The 12,605-nt window shown below is 49.1% G+C and overlaps 1 protein-coding gene across 1 annotated transcript in view; it reads left to right on the forward strand.

Moving 5' to 3' along the window:
* Window positions 1-3,241: 3,241 nt before the first annotated feature.
* The window catches only part of IFT43 (intraflagellar transport 43), a gene marked incomplete at its 5' end in the record, with an annotated part of 152,094 nt that continues 142,730 nt past the window's right edge, over window positions 3,242-12,605 (forward strand). Inside the window, 1 exon segment of the mRNA XM_053697105.1 lies at window positions 3,242-3,288. Within this exon segment, the coding sequence (XP_053553080.1) occupies window positions 3,242-3,288 (47 nt within the window).

The following is a 12,605-nucleotide window of genomic DNA, read 5'->3' on the forward strand; positions in this document are numbered from 1 at the left end:
CATCTAATGACTCCCCAAGACCCATATAATACCCACACCAGGCATCATCTAATAACTCCCCAAGACCCATATAATACCCACACCAGGCATCATCTAATGACTCTCCACGACCCATATAATACCCACACCAGGCATCATCTAATGACTCTCCACGACCCATATAATACCCACACCAGGCATCATCTAATAACTCCCCAAGACCCATATAATACCCACACCAGGCATCATCTAATGACTCTCCACGACCCATATAATACCCACACCAGGCACCATCTAACTCCCCACGACCCATATAATACCCACCCCAGGCACCATCTAATGACTCTCCACGACCGATGTAATACCCACACCAGACACCATCTAATGACTCTCCACGACCCATGTAACACCCACACCAGGCACCATCTAATAACTCCCCAAGACCCATGTAACACCCACACCAGAGAACATCTAATAACTCACCAAGACCCATGTAACACCCACACCAGGCACCATCTAATAACTCCCCAAGACCCATGTAACACCCACACCAGGCATCATCTAATGACTCCCCAAGACCCATGTAACACCCACACCAGAGAACATCTAATAACTCCCCAAGACCCATGTAATACCCACACCAAGCACCATCTAATGACTCTCCAAGACCCATGTAACACCCACACCAGGCACCATCTAATAACTCACCAAGACCCATGTAATACCCACACCAGGCACCATCTAATGACTCTCCAAGACCCATGTAATACCCACACCAGGCATCATCTAATGACTCTCCAAGACCCATGTAACACCCACACCAGGCACCATCTAATGACTCTCCAAGACCCATGTAACACCCACACCAGGCACCATCTAATAACTCCCCAAGACCCATGTAACACCCACACCAGGCATCATCTAATGACTCCCCAAGACCCATGTAACACCCACACCAGAGAACATCTAATAACTCCCCAAGACCCATGTAATACCCACACCAAGCACCATCTAATGACTCTCCAAGACCCATGTAACACCCACACCAGGCACCATCTAATAACTCACCAAGACCCATGTAATACCCACACCAGGCACCATCTAATGACTCTCCAAGACCCATGTAATACCCACACCAGGCACCATCTAATAACTCTCCAAGACCCATATAATACCCACACCAGGCATCATCTAATGACTCTCCAAGACCCATATAATACCCACACCAGGCACCATCTAATAACTCTCCACGACCCATGTAATACCCACACCAGGCACCATCTAATGACTCTCCAAGACCCATGTAATACCCACACCAGGCACCATCTAATAACTCTCCAAGACCCATGTAATACCCACACCAGGCATCATCTAATAACTCTCCAAGACCCATATAATACCCACACCAGGCATCATCTAATGACTCTCCAAGACCCATGTAATACCCACACCAGGCACCATCTAATAACTCTCCAAGACCCATGTAATACCCACACCAGGCATCATCTAATAACTCTCCAAGACCCATATAATACCCACACCAGGCATCATCTAATGACTCTCCACGACCCATGTAATACCCACACCAGGCACCATCTAATAACTCTCCAAGACCCATGTAATACCCACACCAGGCATCATCTAATAACTCTCCAAGACCCATGTAATACCCACACCAGGCACCATCTAATAACTCCCCAAGACCCATGTAACACCCACACCAGGCACCATCTAATAACTCTCCACGACCCATGTAATACCCACACCAGGCACCGTCTAATAACTCCCCAAGACCCATGTAACACCCACACCAGGCATCATCTAATAACTCTCCAAGACCCATGTAACACCCACACCAGGCACCATCTAATAACTCACCAAGACCCATGTAACACCCACACCAGGCATCATCTAATAACTCTCCAAGACCCATGTAATACCCACACCAGGCATCATCTAATAACTCCCCAAGACCCATGTAATACCCACACCAGGCACCATCTAATAACTCCCCAAGACCCATGTAACACCCACACCAGGCACCATCTAATGACTCTCCACGACCCATGTAATACCCACACCAGGCACCATCTAATGACTCTCCACGACCCATGTAATACCCACACCAGGCACCATCTAATAACTCCCCAAGACCCATGTAACACCCACACCAGGCATCATCTAATAACTCCCCAAGACCCATGTAATACCCACACCAGGCATCATCTAATAACTCACCAAGACCCATGTAACACCCACACCAGGCACCATCTAATAACTCCCCAAGACCCATGTAATACCCACACCAGGCATCATCTAATAACTCTCCAAGACCCATGTAACACCCACACCAGGCATCATCTAATAACTCTCCAAGACCCATGTAACACCCACACCAGGCACCATCTAATAACTCCCCAAGACCCATGTAACACCCACACCAGGCACCATCTAATAACTCTCCAAGACCCATGTAACACCCACACCAGGCACCATCTAATAACTCCCCAAGACCCATGTAATACCCACACCAGAGAACATCTAATAACTCACCAAGACCCATGTAACACCCACACCAGGCATCATCTAATAACTCTCCAAGACCCATGTAATACCCACACCAGGCATCATCTAATAACTCACCAAGACCCATGTAATACCCACACCAGGCATCATCTAATAACTCTCCAAGACCCATGTAATACCCACACCAGGCACCATCTAATAACTCTCCAAGACCCATGTAATACCCACACCAGGCATCATCTAATAACTCACCAAGACCCATGTAACACCCACACCAGGCACCATCTAATAACTCCCCAAGACCCATGTAACACCCACACCAGGCATCATCTAATAACTCACCAAGACCCATGTAATACCCACACCAGAGAACATCTAATAACTCACCAAGACCCATGTAATACCCACACCAGGCATCATCTAATAACTCTCCATGACCCATGTAATACCCACACCAGGCACCATCTAATGACTCTCCACGACCCATGTAATACCCACCCCAGGCACCATCTAATAACTCCCCAAGACCCATGTAATACCCACCCCAGGCACCATCTAATAACTCCCCAAGACCCATATAATACCCACACCAGAGAACATCTAATAACTCACCAAGACCCATGTAATACCCACACCAGAGAACATCTAATAATTCGTTTTTAATTATGTGTTGAAAGAGAAATCACTAGATAGTAAAACTGTGATTTCCTAGTGACTCTCTCCCTGTGTTCTGCAGCAGCCGTTTGAAGCAGCAGAGTTTGGATGATTCCGATGACAGTGGAGGTAATTGTACATTTCAAACGTTCATGGGTCGGGAAGGGGGCAATAGGGTGATGTGCATGTGTAATCATGTGCGGGCTTTGCTCACATGACGTGTATGTGTGAGATCTACCTATATGTGTATGGATGGGGAATATATGGTATCTGAACAAGTATTATAGCTGTTATTGATGTATGAACATCATTAGGAGTATATACATCATTAGGACTATATACAGAGGACGGTATACAACACTAAACACCAGTAAGAAAGGAGAATGGGAGCCGTCAAGGTCAGAAACAATGACAGATTCATTTATTTTGTTTGTCTGAATGTGTAGGGGGCTAAATTACAGACTTAGGGATGTATTTAAGGATCCTGTGTCACATGAGTGCGGTGCATGAAATACTGTTAGCTGTACAGGTCAGAGATACCAAACCCTGCTGACCTCTGATATAACCAACTCACAGCAACATTCTTAGGAGGCACAAAAGTGATAGCACTTAAATATGGGTCTGTGCGTGCTGTAGGTTGCAGTACCACTGTCTGTGCGTGCTGTAGGTTGCAGTACCACTGTCTGTGCGTGCTGTAGGTTGCAGTACCACTGTCTGTGCGTGCTGTAGGTTGCAGTACCACTGTCTGTGCGTGCTGTAGGTTGCAGTACCACTGTCTGTGCGTGTTGTAGGTTGCAGTACCACTGTCTGTGCGTGTTGTAGGTTGCAGTACCACTGTCTGTGCGTGCTGTAGGTTGCAGTACCACTGTCTGTGCGTGCTGTAGGTTGCAGTACCACTGTCTGTGCGTGCTGTAGGTTGCAGTACCACTGTCTGTGCGTGCTGTAGGTTGCAGTACCACTGTCTGTGCGTGCTGTAGCTTGCAGTACACTGTCTGTGCGTGTTGTAGGTTGCAGTACCACTGTCTGTGCGTTTTGTAGGTTGCAGTACCACTGTCTGTGCGTGCTGTAGGTTGCAGTACACTGTCTGTGCGTGCTGTAGGTTGCAGTACACTGTCTGTGCGTGCTGTAGGTTGCAGTACCACTGTCTGTGCGTGCTGTAGGTTGCAGTACACTGTGCGTGTTGTAGGTTGCAGTACACTGTGCGTGTTGTAGGTTGCAGTACACTGTGCGTGCTGTAGGTTGCAGTACACTGTCTATGCGTGCTGTAGGTTGCAGTACACTGTGCGTGTTGTAGGTTGCAGTACACTGTCTGTGCGTGCTGTAGGTTGCAATACCACTGTCTGTGCGTGCTGTAGCTTGCAGTACCACTGTCTGTGCGTGCTGTAGCTTGCAGTACCACTGTCTGTGCGTGCTGTAGCTTGCAGTACCACTGTCTGTGCGTGCTGTAGCTTGCAGTACCACTGTCTGTGCGTGCTGTAGCTTGCAGTACACTGTCTGTGCGTGCTGTAGGTTGCAGTACACTGTCTGTGCGTGCTGTAGGTTGCAGTACACTGTCTGTGCGTGCTGTAGGTTGCAGTACCACTGTCTGTGCGTGCTGTAGGTTGCAGTACCACTGTCTGTGCGTGCTGTAGGTTGCAGTACCACTGTCTGTGCGTGCTGTAGGTTGCAGTACCACTGTCTGTGCGTGCTGTAGGTTGCAGTACCACTGTCTGTGCGTGCTGTAGGTTGCAGTACCACTGTCTGTGCGTGCTGTAGGTTGCAGTACCACTATCTGTGCGTGCTGTAGCTTGCAGTACCACTGTCTGTGCGTGTTGTAGGTTGCAGTACACTGTCTGTGCGTGTTGTAGGTTGCAGTACCACTGTCTGTGCGTGTTGTAGGTTGCAATACCACTGTCTGTGCGTGCTGTAGGTTGCAGTACACTGTGCGTGCTGTAGTTTGCAATACCACTGTCTGTGCGTGCTGTAGGTTGCAATACCACTGTCTGTGCGTGCTGTAGGTTGCAGTACCACTGTCTGTGCGTGCTGTAGCTTGCAGTACACTGTCTGTGCGTGCTGTAGCTTGCAGTACCACTGTCTGTGCGTGTTGTAGGTTGCAGTACACTGTCTGTGCGTGTTGTAGGTTGCAGTACACTGTCTGTGCGTGTTGTAGGTTGCAGTACCACTGTCTGTGCGTGTTGTAGGTTGCAGTACCACTGTCTGTGCGTGTTGTAGGTTGCAGTACACTGTCTGTGCGTGCTGTAGGTTGCAGTACACTGTCTGTGCGTGCTGTAGGTTGCAGTACACTGTCTGTGCGTGCTGTAGGTTGCAGTACCACTGTCTGTGCGTGCTGTAGGTTGCAGTACACTGTCTGTGCGTGCTGTAGGTTGCAGTACCACTGTCTGTGCGTGTTGTAGGTTGCAGTACCACTGTCTGTGCGTGCTGTAGGTTGCAGTACCACTGTCTGTGCGTGCTGTAGGTTGCAGTACCACTGTCTGTGCGTGCTGTAGGTTGCAACACTAAACACCAGTCAGAAACAATGACAGATTCATTTATTTTGTTTGTCTGAATGTGTAGGGGGCTAAATTACAGACTTAGGGATGTATTTAAGGATCCTGTGTCACATGAGTGCGGTGCATGAAATACTGTTAGCTGTACAGGTCAGAGATACCAAACCCTGCTGACCTCTGATATAACCAACTCACAGCAACATTCTTAGGAGGCACAAAAGTGATAGCACTTAAATATGGGTCTGTGCGTGTTGTAGGTTGCAGTACCACTGTCTGTGCGTGCTGTAGGTTGCAGTACCACTGTCTGTGCGTGCTGTAGCTTGCAGTACCACTGTCTGTGCGTGTTGTAGGTTGCAGTACCACTGTCTGTGCGTGCTGTAGCTTGCAGTACCACTGTCTGTGCGTGTTGTAGGTTGCAGTACCACTGTCTGTGCGTGCTGTAGCTTGCAGTACCACTGTCTGTGCGTGTTGTAGGTTGCAGTACCACTGTCTGTGCGTGCTGTAGGTTGCAGTACACTGTCTGTGCGTGCTGTAGGTTGCAGTACCACTATCTGTGCGTGTTGTAGGTTGCAGTACCACTGTCTGTGCGTGCTGTAGGTTGCAGTACCACTGTCTGTGCGTGCTGTAGCTTGCAGTACCACTGTCTGTGCGTGCTGTAGCTTGCAATACACTGTGCGTGCTGTAGGTTGCAGTACCACTGTCTGTGCGTGCTGTAGGTTGCAGTACCACTGTCTGTGCGTGCTGTAGGTTGCAGTACCACTGTCTGTGCGTGCTGTAGGTTGCAGTACCACTGTCTGTGCGTGCTGTAGCTTGCAGTACCACTGTCTGTGCGTGTTGTAGCTTGCAATACACTGTGCGTGTTGTAGGTTGCAGTACCACTGTCTGTGCGTGCTGTAGGTTGCAGTACCACTGTCTGTGCGTGCTGTAGGTTGCAGTACCACTGTCTGTGCGTGCTGTAGGTTGCAGTACACTGTCTGTGCGTGCTGTAGGTTGCAGTACCACTGTCTGTGCGTGCTGTAGGTTGCAGTACCACTGTCTGTGCGTGCTGTAGGTTGCAGTACCACTGTCTGTGCGTGCTGTAGGTTGCAGTACACTGTCTGTGCGTGCTGTAGGTTGCAGTACCACTGTCTGTGCGTGTTGTAGGTTGCAGTACCACTGTCTGTGCGTGCTGTAGGTTGCAGTACCACTGTCTGTGCGTGCTGTAGGTTGCAGTACACTGTCTGTGCGTGTTGTAGGTTGCAGTACACTGTCTGTGCGTGCTGTAGGTTGCAGTACCACTGTCTGTGCGTGTTGTAGGTTGCAGTACACTGTCTGTGCGTGTTGTAGGTTGCAGTACACTGTCTGTGCGTGCTGTAGGTTGCAACACTAAACACCAGTAAGAAAGGAGAATGGGAGCCGTCAAGGTCAGAAACAATGACAGATTCATATATTTTGTTTGTCTGAATGTGTAGGGGGCTAAATTACAGACTTAGGGATGTATTTAAGGATCCTGTGTCACATGAGTGCGGTGCATGAAATACTGTTAGCTGTACAGGTCAGAGATACCAAACCCTGCTGACCTCTGATATTACCAACTCACAGCAACATTCTTAGGAGGCACAAAAGTGATAGCACTTAAATATGGGTCTGTGCGTGTTGTAGGTTGCAGTATTACTGTCTGTGCGTGTTGTAGCTTGCAGTACCACTGTCTGTGCGTGTTGTAGGTTGCAGTACACTGTCTGTGCGTGTTGTAGCTTGCAGTACCACTGTCTGTGCGTGCTGTAGCTTGCAGTACCACTGTCTGTGCGTGCTGTAGCTTGCAGTACCACTGTCTGTGCATACTGTAGGTTGCAGTACCACTGTCTGTGCGTGTTGTAGGTTGCAGTACCACTGTCTGTGCGTGTTGTAGGTTGCAGTACCACTGTCTGTGAGTGCTGTAGGTTGCAGTACACTGTCTGTGCGTGCTGTAGGTTGCAGTACACTGTGCGTGCTGTAGGTTGCAGTACACTGTCTGTGCGTGTTGTAGGTTGCAGTACACTGTATGTGTGCGCTGTAGCTTGCAGTACCACTGTCTGTGCGTGCTGTAGCTTGCAGTACCACTGTCTGTGCGTGCTCTAGCTTGCAGTACCACTGTGCGTGCTGTAGCTTGCAGTACCACTGTCTGTGCGTGCTGTAGGTTGCAGTACCACTGTATGTGCGTGCTGTAGGTTGCAGTACACTGTCTGTGCGTGCTGTAGGTTGCAGTACACTGTCTGTGCGTGCTGTAGGTTGCAGTACCACTGTCTGTGCGTGCTGTAGGTTGCAGTACCACTGTCTGTGCGTGCTGTAGGTTGCAGTACACTGTCTGTGCGTGCTGTAGGTTGCAGTACACTGTGCGTGCTGTAGGTTGCAGTACACTGTGCGTGCTGTAGGTTGCAGTACACTGTGCGTGCTGTAGGTTGCAGTACACTTTCTGTGCATGCTGTAGGTTGCAGTACACTGTGCGTGTTGTAGGTTGCAGTACACTGTGTGTGCGCGCTGTAGCTTGCGTTACCACTGTCTGTGCGTGCTGTAGCTTGCGTTACCACTGTCTGTGCGTGCTGTAGCTTGCAGTACCACTGTCTGTGCGTGCTGTAGCTTGCAGTACCACTGTCTGTGCGTGCTGTAGGTTGCAGTACCACTGTCTGTGCGTGCTGTAGGTTGCAGTACCACTGTCTGTGCGTGCTGTAGGTTGCAGTACACTGTCTGTGCGTGCTGTAGGTTGCAGTACACTGTGCGTGTTGTAGGTTGCAGTACACTGTGTGTGTGCGCTGTAGCTTGCAGTACCACTGTCTGTGCGTGCTGTAGCTTGCAGTACCACTGTGCGTGCTGTAGCTTGCAGTACCACTGTCTGTGCGTGCTGTAGCTTGCAGTACCACTGTGCGTGCTGTAGCTTGCAGTACCACTGTCTGTGCGTGCTGTAGCTTGCAGTACCACTGTCTGTGCGTGCTGTAGCTTGCAGTACCACTGTCTGTGCGTGCTGTAGCTTGCAGTACCACTGTCTGTGCGTGCTGTAGCTTGCAGTACCACTGTCTGTGCGTGCTGTAGCTTGCAGTACCACTGTCTGTGCGTGCTGTAGCTTGCAGTACCACTGTCTGTGCGTGCTGTAGCTTGCAGTACCACTGTCTGTGCGTGCTGTAGGTTGCAGTACCACTGTCTGTGCGTGCTGTAGGTTGCAGTACCACTATCGGTGCGTGCTGTAGGTTGCAGTACCACTGTCGGTGCGTGCTGTAGGTTGCAGTACCACTGTCGGTGCGTGCTGTAGGTTGCAGTACCACTGTCTGTGCGTGCTGTAGGTTGCAGTACCACTGTCTGTGCGTGTTGTAGGTTGCAGTACCACTGTCTGTGCGTGCTGTAGGTTGCAGTACACTGTCTGTGCGTGCTGAAGGTTGCAGTACCACTGTCTGTGCGTGCTGTAGGTTGCAATACCACTGTCTGTGCGTGCTGTAGGTTGCATTACCACTGTCGGTGCGTGCTGTAGGTTGCAGTACCACTGTCTGTGCGTGCTGTAGCTTGCAGTACCACTGTCTGTGCGTGCTGTAGCTTGCAGTACCACTGTCTGTGCGTGCTGTAGCTTGCAGTACCACTGTCTGTGCGTGCTGTAGCTTGCAGTACCACTGTCTGTGCGTGCTGTAGCTTGCAGTACCACTGTCTGTGCGTGCTGTAGCTTGCAGTACCACTGTCTGTGCGTGCTGTAGCTTGCAGTACCACTGTCTGTGCTTGCTGTAGGTTGCAGTACCACTGTCTGTGCGTGTTGTAGGTTGCAGTACCACTGTCTGTGCGTGTTGTAGGTTGCAGTAACACTGTCTGTGCGTGCTGTAGGTTGCAGTACACTGTGCGTGCTGTAGGTTGCAGTACCACTGTCTGTGCGTGCTGTAGGTTGCAGTACCACTGTCTGTGCGTGTTGTAGGTTGCAGTACCACTGTCTGTGCGTGCTGTAGGTTGCAGTACCACTGTCTGTGCGTGTTGTAGATTGCAGTACCACTGTCTGTGCGTGTTGTAGGTTGCAGTACCACTGTCTGTGCGTGCTGTAGGTTGCAGACCACTGTCTGTGCGTGCTGTAGGTTGCAGTACCACTGTCTGTGCGTGCTGTAGGTTGCAGTACCACTGTCTGTGCGTGCTGTAGGTTGCAGTACCACTGTCTGTGCGTGCTGTAGGTTGCAACACTAAACACCAGTCAGAAACAGTGACAGATTCATTTATTTTGTTTGTCTGAATGTGTAGGGGGCTAAATTACAGACTTAGGGATGTATTTAAGGATCCTGTGTCACATGAGTGCGGTGCATGAAATACTGTTAGCTGTACAGGTCAGAGATACCAAACCCTGCTGACCTCTGATATTACCAACTCACAGCAACATTCTTAGGAGGCACAAAAGTGATAGCACTTAAATATGGGTCTGTGCGTGCTGTAGCTTGCAGTACCACTGTCTGTGCGTGCTGTAGCTTGCAGTACCACTGTCTGTGCGTGCTGTAGCTTGCAGTACCACTGTCTGTGCGTGCTGTAGCTTGCAGTACCACTGTCTGTGCGTGCTGTAGCTTGCAGTACCACTGTCTGTGCGTGCTGTAGGTTGCAGTACCACTGTCTGTGCGTGCTGTAGGTTGCAGTACCACTGTCTGTGCGTGTTGTAGGTTGCAGTATTACTGTCTGTGCGTGCTGTAGGTTGCAGTACCACTGTCTGTGCGTGCTGTAGGTTGCAGTACCACTGTCTGTGCGTGCTGTAGGTTGCAGTACCACTGTCTGTGCGTGCTGTAGGTTGCAGTACCACTGTCTGTGCGTGCTGTAGGTTGCAGTACCACTGTCTGTGCGTGTTGTAAGTTGCAGTACCACTGTCTGTGCGTTTTGTAGGTTGCAGTATTACTGTCTGTGCGTGTTGTAGGTTGCAGTACCACTGTCTGTGCGTGTTGTAGGTTGCAGTACCACTGTCTGTGCGTGCTGTAGGTTGCAGTACCACTGTCTGTGCGTGCTGTAGGTTGCAGTACCACTGTCTGTGCGTGTTGTAGGTTGCAGTACCACTGTCTGTGCGTGCTGTAGGTTGCAGTACCACTGTCTGTGCGTGCTGTAAGTTGCAGTATCACTGTCTGTACGTGCTGTAGGGAAAATCAAATAGTGCAGCACAGTTGCCAGCTAATCATATGATGCCCATCCCCTTTTCTCTGCACTGGATGGCAGTAATATATTGTGCCAACCTTTCAAGGCCTTGGTATCCTGGCCAAAAGTTTTGAGAATGATACAAATATTACTTTTCACAAATTCTGCTGCTTCAGTGTTTTTTGATCTTTGTCAGATCTTACTATGGTACTGTATACTGAAGTATAATCACAAGCATTGCTTAAGTGTCAAAGGCTTTTATTGACAATTTGCATTACGTTTATGCAAAGAGTCAATATTTGCAGTTTTGACCCTTCTTTTTCAAGACCTCTTCAATTCACCCTGGCATGCTGTCAATCAACTTCTGGGCCACATCCTGACTGGTGATGGCAGCCAATCCTTGCATAATTAAGGAGGGGGGTTGTTCACCCGTCGCTTGAGGATTGACCACAAGTTCTCAATGGGATTAATGTCTGGGGAGTTTCCTGGCCATGGACCCACAATTTCCATGTTTTGTTCCCCAAGCCACTTAGTTATCACTTTTGTCTTATGGCAATGTGCTCCATCATACTGGAAAAGGCATTGTTTGTCACCAAACTGTTCTTGGATGGTTGGGAGAAGTTGCTCTTGGAGGATGTTTTTGTACTATTCTTTATTCATGGCTGTGTTCTTAGGCAAAATTGTGAGTGAGCCCACTCCCTTGGCTGAGAAACAACCCCACACATAAATGGTCTCAGGGTGCTTAGCATGACACAGGACTGATGGTAGCGCTCACCTTTTCTTCTCCGGACAAGGTTTTTTCCAGGATGCCCCAATCAATCGGAAAGGGGATTCACCAGATAAAATGACTTTACCCCAGAGTCCTCAGCACTCCAATCCCTGTACCTTTTGCAGAATATCAGTCTGTCCCTGTTGTTTATCTTGGCGATAAGTGTCTTCTTTGCTGCCCTTCTTGACACCAGGCCATCCTCCAAAAGTCTTCACCTCACTGTGCGTGAGATGCACTCACACCTGCCTGCTGCCATTCCTGAGCAAGCTCTGCACTGGTGGTGCCCCCATCCTGCAGCTGAATCAACTTTAGGAGACGGTCCTGGCGCTTGCTGGACTTTATTGGGCACCCTGAAGCCATCTTCACAACAATGGAACCTCTCTCCTTGAAGTTCTTGATGAGCCGATAAATGGTTGATTTAGGTGCAATCTTAGTAGCAGCAATATCCTTGCCTGTGAATCCCTTTTTGTGCAAAGCAATGATGACTGCACGTGTTTCCTTGCAGGTGACCATGGTTAACAGAGGAAGAACAATGATTTCAAGCACCATCCTCCTTTTAAAACTTCCAGTCTGTTATTCTAACTTAATCAGCATGACAGAGTGGTCTCCAGCCTTGTCCTCGTCAACACTGACACCTGTGTTAATGAGAGAATCACTGACATGATGTCAGCTGGTCTTTTCTCTTGTAAGGTGTATCCAGTCCACGGATTCATCCTTTACTTGTGGGATATTCTCCTTCCTAACAGGAAGTGGCAACGATTTGTAGTTTTTGTTCTACAAGCAAAAGTTTGTTATTTTAAATGGTACCGGTGTGTACTATTTACTCTCCAGCAGAAAAGAGATGAAGATTTCTGCAGGGAGGAAGATGATTTTACCATGTTGTAACTAAAATCCACTGCTGTTCCCACACAGGACTGACGAGTACAAGAAAACTTCAGTTGGGGGGAACGGTTTGCAGGTTAGGCTGCAATAAGGTATGTTCAGTCATTTATTTGTAGACAAGACTGTGATAATGCTAGAAAAGGACTGATAAGATCCCCATGAGCGAAGGGTAAGATTTATTCAGAAACTAAGTATGGAATTACAAGCTTACATTACAGGGC

The sequence above is a fragment of the Bombina bombina genome, chromosome 1 (assembly GCF_027579735.1).
Source record: "Bombina bombina isolate aBomBom1 chromosome 1, aBomBom1.pri, whole genome shotgun sequence".
Lineage (NCBI taxonomy): Eukaryota > Metazoa > Chordata > Amphibia > Anura > Bombinatoridae > Bombina > Bombina bombina.